Consider the following 22,042-nt stretch of genomic DNA (forward strand, 5'->3'; position numbering starts at 1 on the left):
GTCCTGTCCTAAAACAGAAGGCAGCAAATATGTTCTTCAATACATCTTACTATAGAGATACTTGCTCATCCATGTTCATCATTGCTTGATCCATAGTAGCCAGAAATTGAAAACACTCCAGATGTCCATCAAGTGATGGATAGATAATGAGAATGAGGTATGTTTACCAAATGGAATAGTATTCATCTGCTAAGAAAAAGGAAATTTGTTCATGGATGGATGGAGCTCTAGACAGTTATCCTCAGTGAAGTAACTCAGACCCCACAAGTACACATAGTGCCTGCTTTCTTTTATCTGTGGTTGCTAGTTTTGAGCTTTAAATATGTGAGTCTCGATCCAAATAACTACAGACATCATGTAGATACCAAGGAACCAGAGAGGAAGAGAGGAATCTTCCAGGGAAGATGAAGTAGAGTGGTATAAAGAAATGAAAGGAAAAGTAGAATCAGAGGATTACATAGGGAAGGGGGTGGGAGATCAGGATAAAGGAAGGCATATGGGAAGGACAGCTAAACTAAAGGCTTACTGAAGAGCCACATAGGAACCTCCTACTATAGAAGCTTCTTCAATGTGTACATTCATGCAAGGTCTGCAAAAGCATTCATCATGCAATGGGTGAGGATATGCCCCAACTGGAAGTTGTACGCCACCATATAAGGCCATCATTGGCAGGTATGAGTGACATCTTGTTGAGTCATTAGCCAACTGGGTCCCCTTGAACTCTATGCCCTCACACACACAAAACCAACAGGCTATATTGACAAAGTTATCAGTTACCCTCCACAACTTGATGGTATGGCCCTGTTGCTGAAGACCCTACTTATTTACATCACTGACGATGGAGAAATGGACCTGGTGTCCAGATGAAAACTTAACACTACTGATCTAGCGTCCATGGTGCCGGAAGTTGCTTTGTAGTCAACTAGAGAGAGGAGAAAAGTAATCATGAATAACATCCAGCTACAAACCCTGTGGAGTACAACAGCAATGCGCCCACAAGACATATTGGTACAGTAATAGCACAAATATTATTGGAATAGCAGATTGCTCTCTTATTGGACTGAAGGCCAACTCCAAGAGATGGAACCCATACCTGATGTGCTAATGTGTCCAAGAATCTGTGAACAGATAAATTATAAGTTTAGGAGAAAACATATTACTATTATTCCCTTAAAGGAACATAGCAATGAAACGATTCCTGGTGACATATCACTATACCCATAAATCAGATCCTCACTGAACCCTCATTGGAAAAGCATGTTCTTGCAGCAGATATTAGTTAGCGCAGAGACTCACAAATCAAACAAGAGCATACAGTGAGAGACTTTGGAACACTTAGTCCTGAAGGGGATGGCTTCAGCAAATCCCTCCACTCTGGTCTTGGGGATCTATGCAGAAGAGGGGGTAGACAGAGCATAAGAGCCAGAAGTGACCGATCACACCGAAGAAAACTACAGAATTCATACAGAGGCTCACAGAGACAGGGCCAACACGCACAAGAGCGGCAAAAGTTCCGACCAGACAAATTACCAGCACTGAGAAGGGGAGTGGACACAAACGCCACACCCCGTGCCAAGAAGTTATTTGCATTATACTTGGTAGGAAAGGAAAACTAGGTAGGCGAGGGTCTGGGCAGAACTGGGGGAGGGAAAATATGATCAAAATATATTGTATGAAAAAAATAAATTAGAAGGTAAATTTAAAAATATCTCCAATGAATGACAGCCAAGACTCCAGTAAATATTCTACAAAGTCTCATGGTTTTCTTCCTCTTAGGATGTTCTTCGCAGGAAGACCAGAAATCTATAAAATTTAAAAGCAAGACAAAAAACTGCATCCCTTTCTTTTCAGATCCATTTAACAGACAATATTATACTAAAAAGAAAAATCAGAATCCAAGCTTATAGCCATTTTAGTGTCATTGAATAAGGTCAATTTCCCAAATAAATGACTTGCAAACTTTTTAAGTGATAAAATCTATTTTCATGTCCTGTAAAAAGAGAAGAAAAGACAGGTTGTCATTGTAGCAAAGCATCTACTCACATGAAAGAATGCTTGCTGATGTCTTGACGTTTTCAAAGTGAGGCTGAATGTGGATGCCTCCGGTGGTGGGGACTCAGGGGTACACCAAGAAAGGAACAGACTGAAAAGTGGCTGTCCCAGGTGGAACAGTTCAGAAGTCTAAGGTTCTATAGAGCTTGTAAATTAAGGTGTCACCCAATGCATGATTTTTTTTTCCTCAAGAAAGGCTTAGATCTGTACCTCGGTCTGCAAACCTGACCTACAATTTTGTAGGACCAATGATGAGTCATGGAGATTCTGAGAGGAACTGAACTCGAAGGGAGAGGATATATAGCTTGCTTCGGACCTGCCTCTTTGCAGACATCCTCAAAGGAACATAGATGCTCTGGGAGAGAATTGTAAAAGAATATTCCTAACAACTTGAGAAAGTAGGATGGGGGCTCTTTTATAAGAGAAAAGAGGGGAGCGTACCCTCCGCATTGTCCTGAGTATGGGGCGTTTGGCAATTCCTTCTTGACACATCTACTGGAGAAGTCGGACAAGAAGGAAAGAAAGGCTCCTACTTCATCCCCAAGGAGAGATGAAGGCAATTATGGTCACTGTTAATTAATCAGAATGCTACTTCTGAAAACTGCAAAGGTTGTTGCAGTGACCTCAGGCCTTTGTGTTGATATTTCTCTTTACTATTGTTTCAATTTGATTTTTGTAACATGTATGTGTTAATAAAAATTATTGCCTATAATTAGTTTTCTCTATCACAATCATCATTACTCACAGGCTAGATGAGTAAAACTAGAGTAAACAAAGAAATAATTCTCAAGTTAAAAATTACTTAAAATACATTTTCCAGTTGTCCAATTGTGACACATGGAGCAGAATTCACTATGAATATCACAACACTTTTACATTGATAGGATTTAAAGTTTGTGTAAACTATGTTTGCACATAAACAATCTTCTGAGTAAAATATTTACAATTCAAGAAATAAAAAGGAAACCAGAATAATATAGACATTCAAAGTCAAATGCTTAATTATTTAAAAGCATATGGATTACTACATGCTGTCCTACCAGCATAGCAAGATATCTTAAGATATCTTAAAACACATTGAGGAAAATTCCAGCCTTGACTTCTACAGGAGCTTTCTTTCTTATGCCTGAAGTCATGTGACCTTAGAAAAGTCATTTAACACTGATCACATGTTTCTTTAACAGCATAGTAGTCTTAGTTACAGTATAGGTTTAAGTCATTACTTGTCAGCAGGTTATAAAAAACAGTGTACAGGATGTTTCCAAAGAATTCAAGCCATGTGGATACAACAACTAAGAAGGCTCAACAATATGGCTACCTAATCAAGACTTGCACAATGACCACAGCAGTTAACATGCCAACATTAACATGGGAAACCTCACAAGGCCCTACTTCTATATAAAAGCTATAGGCAATTACTTAATGCTAAGGGAGAAAGAATTGGTTTTCTCCAAAGATGAGCCCCATTGATAGGTTATCTAATTCTAAATGGTGAACCATAAATACATGGGCATTTAATCAACATGAAATTAACTTAGTAAGTTATATATGCATACACACACACACACAAACACACACACATATATATGGTAGAGGTCATGAATTCAAATTGGAGTGGTGGGAGCACAGGAAGGGTTGGAGGGGGAGAAATTGAACTGAAAACAGTGTAAATATATTACATATGTATAAAATATTCTAACATTTTTAAAAGAATTTAGGTTATCTGGAACCTCAGACCGCAACATTTATGTGCTGAGTTGTCAAAATGAGCAGATTATATTCCTAACCTAGGTACTTCCAAAAGTAATCATTCTGAAAACAGGGTCACGATGGATGTAATTAGTCCAGGTGAGGTCATAAGCTTAATTTCTAGTCCAGTGTAAGCAATGTTCTTATTAAGATCAATTTGAGGATAAGAGATGGGTAATCAGTTAAGAGCACTTTCTGCTCTTACAGAGGAACCAGACTCAGTTACCAGCACACACAGCTCACAGTAATCTATAATTTAATTCCAGGGGATCTCATGTTCTCTTCTGGCCTCTGTAGGCAGCAGGAACAAATATACACACAGAAACATAAAATCAAATACTCACATGGCAAAAACAAATCATTGATAAAAAGAATGTGAACACAGACTAGTTAGGGAGAACATGACATGAAGAGATGTGTGGGAAAGGCTATCTACTTTTCAATGAGAGAGACCTAGATATCAGAAGATCTCAAAATACACTAACTCTGCTGACATACTGATCTTAGACTTGTAACTTCCAAAACTATGAAACAAAAAAAAAATCTGTGTTTAAGCCATGCAAATGATAGCACTCACTTATCTCAATCAGGCAAACCAATGCAGTGGTGTTACATACAAATACAAATCAGATGAAGCCATCTTAGATTAAGATGAACCCTAAATCTATTGCTTGGAAGCTTTATATAAAACTATGTGAAAAGAGCTAATGGTCTTAAGACAATAGGGATAGACTGGACTGATTCCTCTCTTACAGCAGGATGCTGAAGACCACTATTGGCCACCAGGAGTGGGAAGAAGCAGGACAATGCCTCTGTGGCCTCTACTGGAAACAGCTTTGTTGATTCCTTAATCTCAAGTCTGTCATACTCAGATTTGTGACGTGGGTTGTTAAAGCAGATATAAGCAGCAAGTGCAGGGGGTGTGCATAAAGAAGTTGTCCACTTGGCAGGGTTATGTGAAAATAATGGCTATGCAGAAGGACCAACATGCATGGCCCAAAATAGCTGGTCTCAAAGAAGTTGAAAGTCCCGGTCCCATGAGTGGGAGAAAGAAGGAGGGAGAAATTGTGAAAGGTTGAATAGGGGACCAAGTTCCATGTAAAGAGGGACAAGAAGCTCTGTGTGATGCCAAGTATAGTACCTACTGGCAATAGTTATATGCTATCTTTCCAAAAGATAGAAAAAAACATATGAACATTTCCAACATAAATGACTAATGTTTGTTGATACATACATATATACATACTATATACGCACATAAAACACTCATGCTTGTGTACACATGTATCATGACATAACAAGCACACATATCATAACAGAATCTATCATCCTGCTGCTATCTAAAACATTTATCTTTTATTTATCCATTAAAATAAATTAAACAAAGGGTTGCAAAGACAGCTCAGTTGGTAATGTGCCTGACATTCTCATTTGAGTTCCTGAGTTTTATCTCCAGACACCATACAAAAGAGCCAGACATGGTTGTACTCACTAGCAGTACCATGCTGAGGAGGTAAATACAGGATCATGCCTATAGTTCACTGGACAATCAATATAGTCTACCTCCTAAGGCCTATGCCAGTGAGAGATGCTGTCTCAGAAAATAAGATAGATGGTAAAATAAAACAACAACACTGGAGGTCTCGTCTTACCTCAAAACACATACACACATGCGTACACATATGTTTATGCATAGACCTGAAAATGAAAAGTAATTTTAAATTAAATGGTTGAAATTTTTTATTTAGAAATCATGCTTCTGTGATACACGACAGCTACAGACTGCAGTTTCTGCACTGGGGCGTCTCAACACTGTGTCACAGCCAATCACCTACTGAGGAGCCGTAGTGGCGCCCCAACCATTCTGCTGAACTCTCAGCTACTGCAGTGCTCTGAAGGGGTGGGGTTGACAATCATCATTTTCAATGGTGTATCAACTGTGAGCCCAATACATAGCTTCAAACTCATGGTCTCACAAATGATCGTGGTTAAAATCAGAGGGTCACAAAACAAAACAAAAACATGCAATAACTGTGAGAAAGAGATGCGTAGGGATGAGAGTAGATTGAAGGGTGGAAGGGAGATTAGAGAGGGTCGGAGTGTGCACAGATAAAGTGAACTGTAGACACATAAAACTGTCAAAGAAAAAAATGAACAACTAAAATAAAAAAGGAAACAGAGAAAGAAATAAAGAAAGAGACATTTGTTTTGGGGGTTAATCTTCTTGGGGTTTTTTGTTGGTTGGATGTGTGTGTGTGTGTGTGTGTGTGTGTGTGTGTGTGTGTGTGTGTGTTTATTTTCATTGTTTCTCTTATTTTTGTATTGAGAGAGAGAGAGAGAAAGAGAGAGAGAGAGAGAGAGAGAGAGAGAGAGAGAGAGAGAGAGAAAGTACATGAACTTAAGTGTCTTGAGGGGAGAGAAATATCTGGGAGAAGATGAGGGAGAGGAAAATATGATCAAGGTATATTCCATGAAAAAAAAAAAAGAAAGAAGGATTTGTGTTTGTGTTTGTTTAGATCTTCAACTGAGGAGCCTGGGATGGGTGGGCTTGCTGCTTCTTATCAATGAATTTAAAGTTATCTCTGTCCTCCATGTGTTCAAGTAGAAAGAGAGTACGTAAGAACTGTAGGAGAAACATTAAATACCAATCCTCAGTGGTGGACAGAACTGATGTCAATGAAAACGGAATGTGTTCATAGTGCTGGTGCTCTGTGGGAAAAGTATATCTGGAAGCACACTGCTCCTGCAGTAGAGAGGAGTGGCAAGCAGCATCTGTAATCGATTTATTTCGGAGCATAATTCTTTCTGCTGCTGATATATGTCTTAAATGTTTTGAATTTCAATGATTTTCTGAAAAAACATTTTTTTTAATTCTCCTCCAGGAAAAATGAGGCAGACACCAGGAATGTTTTAATCACCTGCTTCAGACAACCTGACACGCCTGTCAGAAAACAGTGGACAATTGGTGTTGTTCTCTGAAGACATCGTGTTGGCGTGTCAGAACTCCAACTGCAGCCTTTCGGCTTCCAGAAAGCCCATCAAAATCTTAGCTACTGACTCCAGTGTGAAATCAAACCTATGCCTCACAGTGGTTCTCGTTAAACATCAAAAAGTGAATGAATCAGAGGTTTTAATTACTTTGATATAAGACAGTATTATAGTAATAAACTGGCCACCAATATTATTTTCCATTTGATCTATAATCCTCAAAGCAAAGGACTATTGCTGTAGTCAAAGGTCTGTTTCTGTGGTTTCGCATTCTTTCATCCTAGAAAGTCATCTCAAAGGAAACATGGCTAGTTGGCCACGAAAATATTATAAATCTCTGGCCAAGATACATGGCCTCTTCTGTTCTCCATTGGGCCATCTTAAAAGTGAAGATAAAAAAAAATGTCTCTGTTGCTTTTCAATCACTTCCCCCTAGTGGGGCTGCGTTACCAGGCCACAGCGGAAGAGGATGCTACTGGATGTGCTGGAGTGGGTGGGTGGGTGGCAGTGCCACCATTTTCTGAACAGTAGGGGGGAGGTGATGGGGGAAGAGGGAGGGAGGGTGGAACCAGAAGGAAAGGAGATAAGGGACTACAATAGGGAAGTAAAGTGAATAAATATATATTTATTTTCTTCAAATGCCACAGGATTATGGTAGAGAATCAATGCTACCACCGCTGTTACCCACGCCCTCATATTCTTGTGCCGTCCTCTGTGCCATGTTAATTTAAATTACATATGTGCATGCCTCTTAGTATAACACTCCCAATGATGGTACTCAATTGCCCTTTCGTTTTTTACCTATTCAGTGGTATTATTTCAGAAATTCTACAATCTTACTTGTACCTTTATTCTTTTCTTTACTATAGTTACAAGGTTACCTCGAAGTGCCTTAAAACAATCATTTATGCGCAAGCTCTCATATCCTCCTCCACAGGAACCCACTTGAGGACCTGATGTCTACATGATATGTTCGTGTCTACACATGTCTTAGCTCCAACGCCTGCAACAACAAGAAAATTTTGATTTGCCTCTTCAGATGATCTGTGTCTTAAATGCTTCCCCACCCTCATCTGTTAAAGTCTGGATCTCAGCCTGTGCTACTTACTGTTAGGAGGTACTAAGCACTGTAGAGGATGAGGCTTGGTGGAAGGAAGGGCCTTCTCATCAGGAAATTCTGCTGTTGTTTGCCAGCCACCCTGAGGTATGCAGACTTTCTCTAAAACACACTCAGCAGCTGGTGTTTGCTACTTTGTGCGGTTTTTTTTCCCTCTTCCCTACCCTTTTAAATCCCTAACACTAGATAGAAGAGAAAAGAGGATAGAGAGGAAATAGGGCTTCCTTATTATTAAGACTACTTCCTGCTGAGTAGGGGCATCCAGATCCTTGGGGTAAACTCAGTCCTTTCTGTCAGGATACCTAATTTCCCCTTGTTGTTTCTTATTTGCACATGCCTACTTAACCAACTGCAGTCAACAGCATCCCACCACCAACCAGCATCTCACCTCTCGAGGCTCTCCCATTTATGTACCCTCTGAGAAGTTCCTAGAATTCCAAACATCACACAATCACAGAAACTTTGTGCAGCTGACAAAATCATGCCCCTGTTGGAGCAAGAGGCAAATCATAGTGATCTGCTGTGAAGCAACCCCATATTCCCAAACCTGGGATTAAAATGAAAATATAGTCCTGTAATAGTTGTGTGTTTTTAAAAGAACCCAAAATACCAGAATTCTCACTATGGAACCTCAATAATGTTCCACCTCACCAAAGCCCAGATGCACTGGGGCCTAGAAATCACTGGTCAACCTCCAAAACCCTGAACCAAAATAAAAATGTTTCCCTAAAAAGTAAATGTGATCATTTGTTATAGTAATGAAAAGTTGACTAATACATCTCCCAACTAACATGGATTTTTGTCTCAGACCTTGGAGTCTTTGTTTCTGTATTTCCATTGGCTTCCTTTACCATGTCTAGTATAGTAACTCTAAAATATCTCATCATAGACCTCTTTTCTAAACATGATTCATACTGTTGGATTAGAACACTGGTTCCTTGATCTCTACCCTTGGATCAGTAATGATCAGCTCTAATTTATCATGGCCAAAATAAAATAGCACTTTATACTATGCTATACCCCCAAATCATTCTATATTCCTCCCTTTTCATCTTAATTGATGGCAACCATATTATTCTAGATTAGGATTTGTTTACAACAAATTAATCAATAATATGATTTTCAAAAGACAATGAAACTACAATTTCCATTATTCTTCCTTGTTCTGAGTATGTAACAGTCTTGGTAGACTGCAGTAATTTCTTTTACTCTTTCTATGCTGTTATGCTCTCTTACCACCCACTCTTAATATGTCTACTCTTCTTTTAAAAATTAATTCAAACTTTCTGAACTTCAGCATTTTTCTATCACCCCCTCCCTCATATGTGTGCTCCTAACCATTCTGAAAATACAGATAAAGGATAGATCCCTAGCTTGAGGCCAGATACTAAAAATCTTGAACATCCCTTTATACACTAACTTCATCCCACACAAATGCAGATCTTATCATCATTACCTTGTTTATTCTTTTCCCCCTTGCTCCTTTAAGGTAAAGTAAAAAATATCATAAGCTGATTCCAAAAAATAAAATGTTTTTCTGTCTACTAATTATTTCTTTTAGCTTAGGAAAATAATTCCTACATAGCCAGCAATCAATACATATTTGTAAAGTGAACTAAGGATTTAGAAATATGGAACCAGAAGCAATATGATTCTGGAATGTAATCCCTTACAAAAATCCTAAAAGCATCAATATTGATAGGAGTCAAACTAGTCTCTATGCTAAAAGGAAAAAAAACAGACAAATAAACTCCAAAATTGCTGGAAGTATTCTTGAATGAATTATAGATGATCTCAAGTAAACACTATTAAGGAAAGTAAGTCAAATATTTTTGAAAAATCAGGAACATGCTTAAGCAGTGAGGAATAACATCAGAGACATCTATAAAGATGCCTATGTAATGAAAAGAAGGGAATGAAGAAGCAGATTCACAAAAGCTCCCAACTAGAAAAATGAGAATTCTGTATTTATCTCCAAAGAGCTATGGTTTGTCCTCTCCCAAGTGCTGGGATTAAAGGCGTGCACCACCACACAAGGCCCTACAAAGAGCTATGCGATAACACGCAACCTCCTGGAAGAAGGCAAGCCTGCAAGCCAGAACGTCCTGGGCTGGTGTGGTTATGGATTCTTCTAGTCCCTTGTGCCTTCTTTTTGTGTTTATTGTCTAATGTTTGACCACCTCACCGTTTGTTAGCAAGTCTCACAAGGCCAAAGCCTAGAGACACATGGTATTACAGTGAGTTAAAACTACTCCTTGATAGTTTTCTAGGAGAATATCCTGGGGTCTTAGTCTGATCAGTAAAAGGAAAACAAAACAAAAGACTGCATAGGACTAAATCACATTAAACTCTGTGAGACAGCAAACAAAATTCAAACTAATAAATAGCCTATTATAGTGTGACAGTGATATTGACAGGAGTGGGAGAGAATTGGGAAACAGAAATGAGAGAGATCGAAATCTGTAGTGGTCTGTATGAAAAGTGTGACAGAACGAAGTTTAACAATAAAAAAACCTCTAGAAAATAAGAACAACAATAAAATCAACAAAAAATGTTATCAGAATGATCTGTGCAGAGACATTTGAAAACAAGTTGTCTATAGTGTTTGATCAAATTAAATTGAGATAAGGTATTATGAATGGAAAGAATTTAGAAAATTTTAATTATTTTTAATATGCAAAAAAACTTAAAAGAGAAAGAGGGTAAGTGAATGGAAGAGATATGAATGTAGATAACTGCTATAGGATCATCTGGAAGAAGCATTAATAAATAAATTAATTAATCTATCTATCTATCTATCTATTTATTTATTTATTGTGTGTGTGTTTAAATTCCAGATGTTACCAGCAGTTCTCTTCTTCAATATTCTCACACATGTTTATTTATGTTTCTTTGGTTGGTTGTTTGGTTGCTTTGGTTTATTTATTTTTGAGGTCAGATCTCCCACAGAACCTAGAGCTCAAAGACTGGCCAGGCTCCTAGGCAGAATTCAAGAGATGGAGCCCTCCCTGTCTTGCCCATAATGGGTTATAGACACACAGCATCATGCCTGGTTTTAATATGGGAGCTCAGAGTCTGAATTCAGATCCTTGTGCTTGCATTACCTTACTTACTGAGCCATCTCGCTGCACGTAGTAATTTAACATAACAGAACTCTATCTAATACACACCATTGGCAAGAACTATGGTCAGATCTGCTCCTGCCTTTGCTAGCAACAGAAACTGAGTGAAAATATCAAGTTTAAAAAGCTTTTTAGGATTTATTGTAGTATAATTTTCCTCATGTGGTCATTGTAGTACAATGATGAAATGGGTAAATTATGGCAAACACTTGATAATCTCCACGTGTGAAGCTCCTGCTTCTGTGTCACCTACGTGTCGGACTGCCTTGAAGCAGCAGCCCATTTTTAACTATTCATTTTTCTTCTCAATTACTAAATGGGCAGAACCCTGAAAAATGTCTAGAATGCAATTAACATACGGCTAAGACTATCATGAAAAATATAAAAAGATAGATTAAAATGTGCAACAGGGACCTGTTTTAAAACAAAAGGCAACCCTCTGAAGTTTTCTTTTAAATATGTTCTCTAACATCAAATGCAGAGAAGAATATTACAAAAGATATTTTAAAAATATAATGTGGCATCTCCTAGAGGGAGAGATTTTTTCTTCCTTTTGTATAGATCAAAGAAAATAAAATGTGTTGTTCTTTGCAAAGTCATTTGAACGAAAGCTCCCTGAAAGGAGAATTCGTAGCCTACCTCATTTATTGCTAACTCACTTGATTACAACACGTTTATAATTGGCAATTAAGAAATAGTTCTGAGTGAGTACAATATGCCCAGACTATAGTGGCCTTGGCACAGGAACAGGGTCCATCTGCCTTTGTAAGTGACTGTATACATTTAAAAGAAAAAGGTGGATAATGACAAGCCAAAAATTTAGCATCTGAACCAAGCACAAGGCAACTACTATTCCAGGTTCTGAATCACTGTGTAAGACCCTCTAGAAATCTGCTCAATAACTCAACATCCATGTGCAGTACAGATATAATGCATATGTTAATAGTTATAAAATCACCAATAATTTCTTGAAAAAGGATAATGTCTCCTTCTCTTTCCCTCTCCCTAATCCTTTCTTATTTTCTGTAGTTTCTTGTGGCAGAGTATATTTAGAGCAGGCTAGCTTCCAACTTATTTTGTAGCCACAGCTGGCATTGAAATCTGTATCTTTCTTCTCTGCAGCCGCCTCCCAAGTGCTGGAATGCCAGTAGTTTGTCACCACGTGTAGTGTAATAATGTTCTTGAGTTTAATAAAATAAACATTTCATTGTAAAGAATCCATTTAATATTAAATGTTTAGGGACATTTTCTACTACTTCATTCAATAGCCAAGTGTAAATTTTAGTTTTTATTTCTATAAAATAATAGTTGTAGAGAGTATTACATTTAAATTATTAGTTATTCAGACTTAGGGTAATAAACAGTCAACTAAAAAGGAGCAGGCCTTCTTCTCTAATTATAATAAGATTTGATAAGTTCCCAAACAAGAGGATTTTTAAAATAAGACTTAATTAGTGCTGCACACACAACAGTGGACTGGACTCCATAGTCAGTGGGCATCTGTAGACATTGTCCCACACTAATTATAAATTAGCTCAAAGGTTGCCAAAGTAAGCAGCCCAGCCTACACAACTATTTGCCAACTCTCTTATACAGCATATAGAACCAAAAAGCCAAGGAACAAAGAAAAATAAATTACTACTCAGCTTGTTTATTTGTGGACAAAGTTCTACCAGCAGAAAGGTCATTTTCTTGCTTACTTACATTATCTTACCCTTTGATGCCCTTATTTTTTTTCTGTAATCACACATATTTTTATGCATTATGACTTATTTATGAATTCTTCAACAGCATCTTTATTTATGACTTTGTGAATCAACAGCTCTGTGATAGGAGGAGAAAGTCACTTAGCTAATTACACACGCTTGATAAGATGCATAATAACACCCTCTGCAGCACTACACATTAGCTGAAGGCATGGCGATCACTGCTGTTGCTCTCATTTGAAAAGTTAAAAAACTTTTTGGTTGTTTAAAAGCCCTCTGATTCCTACACATTTCTTCCTAAGCATGCTATGCATTTGACACAAAATCTGTCCTTAATTTTTCAAAAGGAAAGGCTGAACTCTCTTTTACCCAACAAATGAGAGAAAGACTAATAGTCAGCTTACTGCAAATACTTTTGATGAAAGGTTGATAACGTTGCTACCTTAAGTGTCTTTTGTGTAATACAAATCTCATTAAACAGAGCCATTTGAACATTCCTCTCCCCACAAAGATGACATAATAGAGTCTGACCCGCCCCAGGCAGAGTAGAAATGCCTAGAGAAGGGAACATACCACACTGGAATGTCAATATGTCTTCGTAAGAAGATTGAAATTTCTACCAAGTTATGAATAAGGTCAAAATAACACTTAGAAGATATACTGCTACAGAAAATCATACACTCCTATGAGTGATTTACTGAATGTTATATAAAAGTGGAGTGTGGACATGCTGCATTCAGATGCGAGCTTGCAGCTGTCACTGTCTACATTTGCTCAATCTGGCTGGAGGATGATTTGAAGGTTGATTTAATTGTAGCTTCTGAATCACGTTCTTCCCCATGTTTTAAATTGTTTAACATAAATATATAAATGTTGGAGACATTTTAAGACTGTAAATATTTCACATAAAGAATAAAACATCTCATTTTCTTCTAGAAGAGTAACTGAAAATAAAAACAACTTGGGAGAAAAAAAATCACCATTACCTAGTAATAGTAACTGCCCCACAGCTGTAGCCAACTGAACCTTATGATGAGAAAGTCCATAAGGTATTTAGGTGGATCTAAGAATACATCAACATAAAACAAAGGTTTTGATTGAATAAATTATTTTAAGGAGGGACGCACATCCAATACATGTTCAGGAAGAGTTCTGAGAACAAAACTGACCAGCTGCTAAGGCAGCACTGTTTGGCTTCCTTAGACAGCATACACACGAGGCATCTTTTTCTTTATAAGCAAACTCTAGGCAGAAATTACATTCTTAAGGGCTCGGCCCACAGGAGAACACAGTTGCCAGCAATGAGCTTTTCCAGCATTGTCTGCGCAACTTTGTGCTCCCCTGACCCGTCACTGTCACCTAACACTCTCTCCCCAGCATCAGCAAGTCATCCTTGGGGAGAGTGTCTTGTTCTTCCTCTGTTAACTTTTACAGCGTTTTTATGTTCACTTTTATACATACCTCCTTTTCTACATATTTTCTTGCCGGGTTTTCTGGCACATTCCTTGGATATTCTTTTTACTGAAAAATGAATAGAAGACTAGAAAATAACATGGCGCTCCATCACAGACCGCCGGAACATGCAACACCACTATCTAACTTAGTGCACTCCTGATTGTACTGAGTGAGAGAGAGCCCCAATTTGTTGAGCCTGCACATGCAATGAGGAAACGTTGATGCATCTTCTCAGAAGTCATTTGGTAGAAAATGGAAATTAGGAGCCCATTTCTACCTCAATATACGTGCTGTGGAGGAAAGAAAACGAGTAGGCACAGTAAAAAAAAAAAAAGAAGAAGAAGAAGAACAGATACACTGACACACAAAAATAAAAAGAGCAGCATGCAAGCATGTAAAATATGTCTACATGCCAACAGGAAAAGCCATGCATACTACCAGTACACATAAATTAATATTGTTAGAACTCAGAATAGGAAACAAATAAACGAAACTCCCTGTGTTCCTGCAATGAACTCACCATCTTCAGTTGGGACATAGATGTTTAAGTATAGGCAGTCTTCACTCTGGTCTTGTACATATGATGAAACCACATCCAAGTTATTAGTGAACCAAACAGGAAGCATAACTTCAGGCAATCTGCCATCAATGATATTCTGGGGACACACAGGAGCAAACTGAGTGGCATTCCGGATATCGGACCAAGGAGATGGGGGTTCTGGAGGCTGAAATCGATGATCTCCTGTCGGTGGAGCAGCATATGGAACCCCAAGAAACTGAATGACAGGCCCCAAAATTTCATTATTGAGTTCTTTTTTAACTCCTCTTATCTTGCCAAAGTTAGTAGTAACCAAAGGATCAACATCATCCAATTTTTGAGAGAGCACGTGGACAGTCTGTAGCAAACATCCCAACAGACAGAGAGTCAATGGGGCACCCAAACCCCTGTGTACCACACACGCCATCATGGCTCTCCAAACATAACTTGGCCACATGTATCTGGGAAGTGCCATGGTCCCACATTAGTTGTTTAGTTATCTGGTATAGTGAGGCAAATGTATCGGTATCCACTTGAGAAAGATGGAATGATGGTACAATGCGCCTCCAATTTCTCAAATATGAGCTTGTTAAGGAAAGCTCAGAACACTCTTCATGCAGCAAGTAGCTCCCAATGACTTCAAACAGATTGATGGAACATCTTCAATCATCACTATTCATCAGACCATCTCCTATTGACCATTCTGGTTTCCATAATAGCAATGTGGCGAGAGTGGCCATTGATGTAGATTCCCTTCGTATAAATCAAATCCAGTTAGCTGTGGGTCTATACCCTGGGGGAAAAAAAAAGAAAATAAATCATTAGTAAGAACAAGTAGACAGACAAAGTGATAACTAGATATTTTACATGGTATAGAAATACATTAAGAGTGGGTACAGTCAGGTAAGTTGAATACTACCAACAGAAAATTATGGATTGATGTAAAACTACAGGTGAAATAAGTTATTATTATGCTCATGAGCAACTTGCCTGATGAATTTGCATGTATTTACATAGAAACAGACTTTGTCAAATGCACAGTTTGGGGGCATTATATGCTACAGTTTGTATCAGTACTCAAGGTTATATGTGAACAGTTCTTCTTTACTGATAATTTAATAATTTCATGTATCTAAAAAACTGATCAATAAATCTCAGAATTAGTGTCCCATAAGGAGAAAACTTCTTTAGAAAAGCATTAGTATATGAATGGAGGATTGACTTATTAGAGTGTGTGCGTGTATTGAAAATAAGTAAAACTCATACACATATTCATAAAAATGCAGAACAAATGTATTTAAATCCTCCTTCCTCATGAGTTCAAGGTTGTTGGTATTTCTCAGCAGGATCTATTATTTACAGAAACTTACTTTAAACTTAATGTCAAGAATTTAGCAGGGAAAGTGCTATGAGACAGCTCCATCAAAAGAGAAAGAAGGTGGCACCTTTTTTCTAGACCAAAGATATTTTCCCACCTAACTATATGTTTCAGCTCCCAATAAATTTGCAATTTGTAAGTGAATATCTGAGTAGAAGTCAATATGCTTTAAATTACAAATTTTATTCTCACTGTCTGTGAGAGATCAAAGGAAGGAAACTAGAAGGAAAAAAAAGCACAGTAATTTAAAAGAACAATCAAACCGAATTGTGGCGTCCTGTATTTAGCACCCATCAACATCTCATGTTTTTTATTCAGTGCAATTGAAAACTGCATCTGAACAAGCTGGAATGCTCAGCACAATGCAATCCGCAGGCGCATCTTGCACCAACTGTCAAAGAGCATGCAGCTCAGCAAAAAGGTCTTTTCGTGTTCAAGCCACCTTTTAAAGTGCTTACTTTGGAATTAATGGTGTTGATTTGTATTAGAGATGGTTCTATCCTGTCATACAATCAGAAGGTTCCTGGGGAAGTGCTGCTGTGGCAGTGATACTGCCTCGACTTTGTGTTATTCTAAAGGAAACTGCAAAACTATGTAGGCCAGGCAGAGATTTGGTTCTGGAGCCGACGCTCTTTTGGCTCTGAACAATCTATCAATAGAGGAAATAAGAAGATAAATGTCTTTCTTCAAGGGTATTCCAGTGTGTGGTAATTCTCATATTTTGACTGTGAAAGCACATTAACATACAAAAGGTATGCTTAGACCCTTCTGCCACATGCCCCAGAATTCCTGCATTGACAGAAGATTTAGCTACACAAACTCATGTCTGGAAAACATGCATGATATCCCTGTATGCTCTGAATCATGTCTGTAAAGCATACATTATGCCTATGTATATTCTGAATCATAGGGACCACAGTGGGGCTGAGTCCTCTTTGCCTTTCAGTGTTGAAAGGTACCATTTTGACACCTGAGGTAAAAACCTTGGAGGGGGGAGGGGATGGTTGGAGGGGCAGGGGCTGGAAAGTCTTAGTCACCCAATTCACTCAGCATCTCATTTTCAATTACAATGATTTCTGGACATTCTCTTTCATACAATTGGCATCTCATTAATAGTCTAAGACATTTGTTTGGTTATTCATAAAATAACACTCCCCTTTGCACTTATAAATAACTTCCTTAATTGTGCTAAGATAAATCAGACTCCTGGTTTCTATTGATATGCTGTTTTAATAGAATATTGGGAAGATCAGGATGCTGCACAGCACAATGAATTGTCTAATATTCCTGAGTTTTTTTCTGTTGCTTACCAAAATATTCCTTGCTGCATGTGTGTAATTGTAGAGAACTATAGTAATGATCTAAAATTATTTTCTAGACATCACTATTTTTGTAACATGTTTTAGGTCAAGTAATAAAAAAAAAAAAGAAACAAAGCCTGTTTGCATTAGTGAGCTCTTTGAAAATAATATGCTTTTAAAAGATGCACATTTTGACAGTTTTTCCATTCATTAATGTTTCTGAAGCAGATGTCAAGTTCTTAGGTTTAGTGCAATTACATTTTAAAATATGGGCTCAACTTGCAGGCAATTGAGGTTGTACGGGTTGAATAAGGTGGCCAGTGTCTCTCCTTATCGATAGCAGTGCCAGGGCCCAGGGCCACTTGATGTAAAGCCATCCTCCTGATCATTTCTATTGGTCTGTTTTCAATTTATAACTATTTATGAAAACTCCTTGTGGGGCTATAAGGATGGCACAGTAGGTAAAGTGGATGCCGTGCAAACACCCAAGCCTGGAGAGCAAGTCCTCTCACTACATGCAGAGTGGCAGACACTGTAACACCAAGGGTGGAGAAGTAGAGGGAGGGGAGTCCCTGGAGCTTACTGGCTAGCTACACCACCTGAGCTGCTGACCTCAGGTGCAGTGAGAGGCTCTGTCTCAAAACTAAAGAGGAAAGCAATGGAGGAAGTCACGTAACATATACTTCTAACCTCCGTATATATGTGTATGTGGGTGCTTTGCATCCTCTCTTAAATGTGCAACACATGAGTGTGTACATGCGCATGCACACACACACACACACATACACACACACACACACACACACACACAGAAATAAAACTTCATATGATCCTATAACATTTGAACTTGAATTACAAAAGTCACTTCTGATATTGTATTTTCTCGAATGTGAGGTCTAGTCAATACTCTGACTTCATAGAAACAAAATTTTTTTTACTTTTTTTCTCCTTTATTAATTTATTCTTGTTACATCTCAATGGTTATCCCATCCCTTGTATCCTCCCCTTCTTCCCTCCCTCCCATTTTCCCCTTATTCCCCTCCCCTATGACTGTTCCTGAGGGGGACTTCCTCCCCCTGTATATGCTCATAGGGTATCAAGTCTCTTCTTGGTAACCTGCTGTCCTTCCTGAGTGCCACCAGGTCTCCCCCTCCAGGGGACATGGTCAAAGGTGAGGCACCAGAGTATGTGAGAAAGTCATATCCCACTCTCCACTCAACTGTGGAGAATGTTCTGACCATTGGCTAGATCTGGGTAGGGGTTTAGAAAATTTGCTCAACCATGTTCATAGCAGCCTATTCATAATTGCCAGAACATGGAAACAGCCTAAGTGTCCCTCAATAGAAGAATGGATAAAGAAACTGTGGTACATATACACTATGGAATACTATTCAGCTATTAAAAACAAGGAATTCCCGAAATTTGTGGATAAATGGATTGAGCTAGAAATGATCATAATGAGTGAGTTAACCCAGAAGCAGAAAGATTCAATGGTATATACTCACTTATATCTGCATATTAGCCCAAGGGGCATGTCCCACGAAAGCCTTCACTTACCAGGAAACTGAGACAGAGGGGAGGACATTCTAGTGGGACTCTAGAGGAGAGAATCATGGGAGAATGGCAAAGTAGAAGGATCCAGAGGGTCCTAGAAGCCTACAAGTAGAACATTATGATAGGCAGATTTGGGCACAGGGGTCCCGCTCAAACTAAGGCACCAGCCAAGGACAATACAGGCGGTATACCATAGAAACAAATTTTAAGAGATTTGGCTTCTTCTTATTGGAAGTATAGTTTATTTTGTATGGAATTCTACTTTTCACCAATTTTACTTTACATTAATCACAGTGATACACTGATTATACAGAATAGTGGTGATCATTTTATGAAAATATTCTTATTCCGAAAGGCTGTCATTATGTGACTCACAGGCAAGTTAACAAGGCACCTTGAGTGATCCTGGTACCCAGCTGAGGATTCAGTCTGTTTAACCCGCCTTTACAAGAACAGGGCAGCAAACACACTTACTTGCCATGGATTTCCCATGTAATCAACTTTTACACCCAAGGCTAATCCATGGCTTTAATCTTGAGTTATGTGTCCCTCTATGCAGCTGATCCAAAGAGCAATGTGTGTGCATATGTATGTATGTTATAGTAATCATTTGGTGAGAATAATGAACAGGTCAATACGCAACAAATATCTGCCAGAAAAGACAGAAACAACATAAAATTTTGCCTTGTAATTGATCAACTTGCAGTAACTCCCTTGCAAGCTTCTGAAATATCCTATAAAGTATCCCTCATTTCTTCCCCATGTGATTTTTTTTTGTGTTGTCCAATAATTCCAGGACAAAGCTCTTTCTTAGATACAGATCACCACAGGTAATAGAAATAGGATGCAGACAAGCAAGAAACCACAAACTACAGACAGATGAAAGATATAAGAAAAGAAGTGGAGAATTCAAACTTGTACATCCTTTTGGTGAAATTAATCCAAAAGGAAGTTATGAATTTTCTTTCCTTAATGCGACACCAACACAACTGGGTACCTCTGATGTTGTCTTTAATGTGTTTTACTGACACACACAATCATGTCAAATGAAAAATGTATGTAATAACATGGCCTCTTATTGGGTGTGCTTGTGGGAAGCACCCCCATAAGCTCTTGTTTTCAAACCCTTGATTCCCAGCTGATGGCACTGTCTGTCTCAGGGATATTACGAAGATGTAGCTTGGAGGAAGTGTGTAGCTGAGGGTGGGCTTAGGGAGCTTAAAGCTTCACATACTTCTAGTTCAAGCTCTTTGATTTCTTTTCACTACTGAAGAAGCATTATCACAGCTTAATGCTTGGTATGCCTGTTTATGTGTCTCCCCTGCCATTATGGATTCACCTCCAAACCTGTAAGCCTTAAATAAACTGTTCTTTTATCACTTGCTTCTGGGCATAACATTTTGTCTCCGTAGCAGAAATAGTGAATGGACTTATCAATAACAATAAGAAACCATTCAAATTAATAAAGGCCAAATGGCCACAAAGTGTTACATCATAAAATAATCAGAAATTGAAATTCTCCATAGTCATGAAAATAAAAGATGTAAAATATCAGTAAACTCAGGTTTTACAGTTTTTTATTAAATTTCAAATGAATAGGAAAAGGAAATTTAATCAAAAAAGTTAAAAATGAAAAACACCACTTATTATTAACAAATGTCTAAATAGGTATTAACAGGTGAGTTGTCACCATTGAATAATAAGGAGAATGAGTGGAATTAATTCTAGTAATTAATTAATTGAAGCCTAAGATGAATAGCCTGTGGTGAGGCTTTAAAAGGCCAACAATTAATTACAGTAAACTTGACAAATTCTTAGTATCTAATAGTATAGGCTAATACTCACATGCATAGGAAAGTTCATCATGAATTCCTATATTTTTGTATTTTGAACAGTTTTGAATAAATAGAGTAAAATAACATAATCAAAATGTCTAGGAGACGATGATCAATGTATAAAATATACTAGTATGAAAATGTCCTCATATAGCAAATCATCAAATACAGTAAAACAAATAGATTTTTGAATTATTTCTTCCCATAATTAAAGCCTATATGGTCTCAATAAGACAATATAAAACTAATAAACATTATTAAAGAAAGCATTATAAATGGGAGTTTAGCATGTAAATTTCACTAGTACACAGAAAGAGCTGATTCCTACTCTAAATTATTTTTTTGGTAACCCAGCATAAAAAACAAACCAGAGGAATCCAAGATGGCAGTCCGATCCTTCATGGTACCGAAACAGCAGAACAGCGTGATTGCAGAGCTAATGACAGACCACACTGTGGCCAGTGTCTGTGTCTCCCAGGTGAGAAGAGAGTCCCAAGTGGGGAAAATGATTGAGTCCAACCTCAGGTCACCTCGTTAATCCTGGGAGAAATTCCCAGTTCCCACCAGAACATGATCTCAGACTCTGGACACCCACCTACTCTCTATGAGATGTCGATATGTTCCTTGTCTGGGGGCTTGCAGCTCCAGCCTCGGGCCCCCTGATGCCTGGGATCCACAGAGACAGCCCCAGCTGCTGCTTTAAATCCCAACCCACCTCCATAAGAAGAACAACAAGACCTCTGAGTCCACAGGTTTTCCAAACAGCTGTGCCCAGCTATCACAGTGTCTGAGCACAGTGTCTGGACATCTGGCGCTCACTAACCTCAGAACAGGAAAGCCGGTAGTGGGGAGGTTAACATTAGGACTTCTGGCAAGAGTAGGTCCTTAGAATGATATATGTGAGAAGAGTCGTGGTCAATTCCCTGAGAACCACCCGCCAGTTAGAGACAGTTCCTACCAACCTGAGGATGGCTTCCATAGGATCTTCCAGCTTTCTGCCCAGGGTTCGTCCTTCTAAGATCAGAAGAACGCCACTGGGAACCAGGATTTGCCATCCAAGACCAGAGACAACCAGATGGCCAAAGGCCAGTGAATAACCACAATCAACAAAAGCCAGAACACAGTTATCCCAGGACAAGCACCCTTGTATACCCTAACACAACAGACGTACAAGAAGATGACCTTAAGTCTTTGTTTATGAAGATGATATCGGCCTTTAAAGATAAAACAAATAAAACTCTTAAAGA

At 38.4% G+C, this 22,042-nt stretch overlaps 1 protein-coding gene across 12 annotated transcripts in view; it reads right to left on the reverse strand.

The window, feature by feature from the left end:
• NLGN1 (neuroligin 1) overlaps positions 1-22,042 on the reverse strand; it is an 896,042-nt gene that overhangs the window by 673,032 nt on the left and 200,968 nt on the right. For 7 of the 12 annotated variants that reach the window (XM_084769311.1, XM_084769320.1, XM_084769317.1 and 4 more), the window contains 2 exons: positions 14,710-15,520; positions 14,196-14,255 (listed from right to left, as the gene is read on the reverse strand). In XM_084769311.1, the coding sequence (XP_084625437.1) occupies positions 14,196-14,255; positions 14,710-15,202 (553 nt within the window). In that variant the 5' untranslated portion in view covers positions 15,203-15,520. Of the gene's footprint in view, positions 1-14,195; positions 14,256-14,709; positions 15,521-16,563; positions 16,714-22,042 lie in introns of those variants that run through there. The other 5 variants (XM_084769312.1, XM_084769321.1, XM_084769314.1 and 2 more) reach the window with 2 other exon arrangements.

Source organism: Acomys minous (genome assembly GCF_964271855.1).
Source record: "Acomys minous genome assembly, chromosome: 19".
In the NCBI taxonomy this organism is placed as follows: Eukaryota; Metazoa; Chordata; class Mammalia; order Rodentia; family Muridae; genus Acomys; species Acomys minous.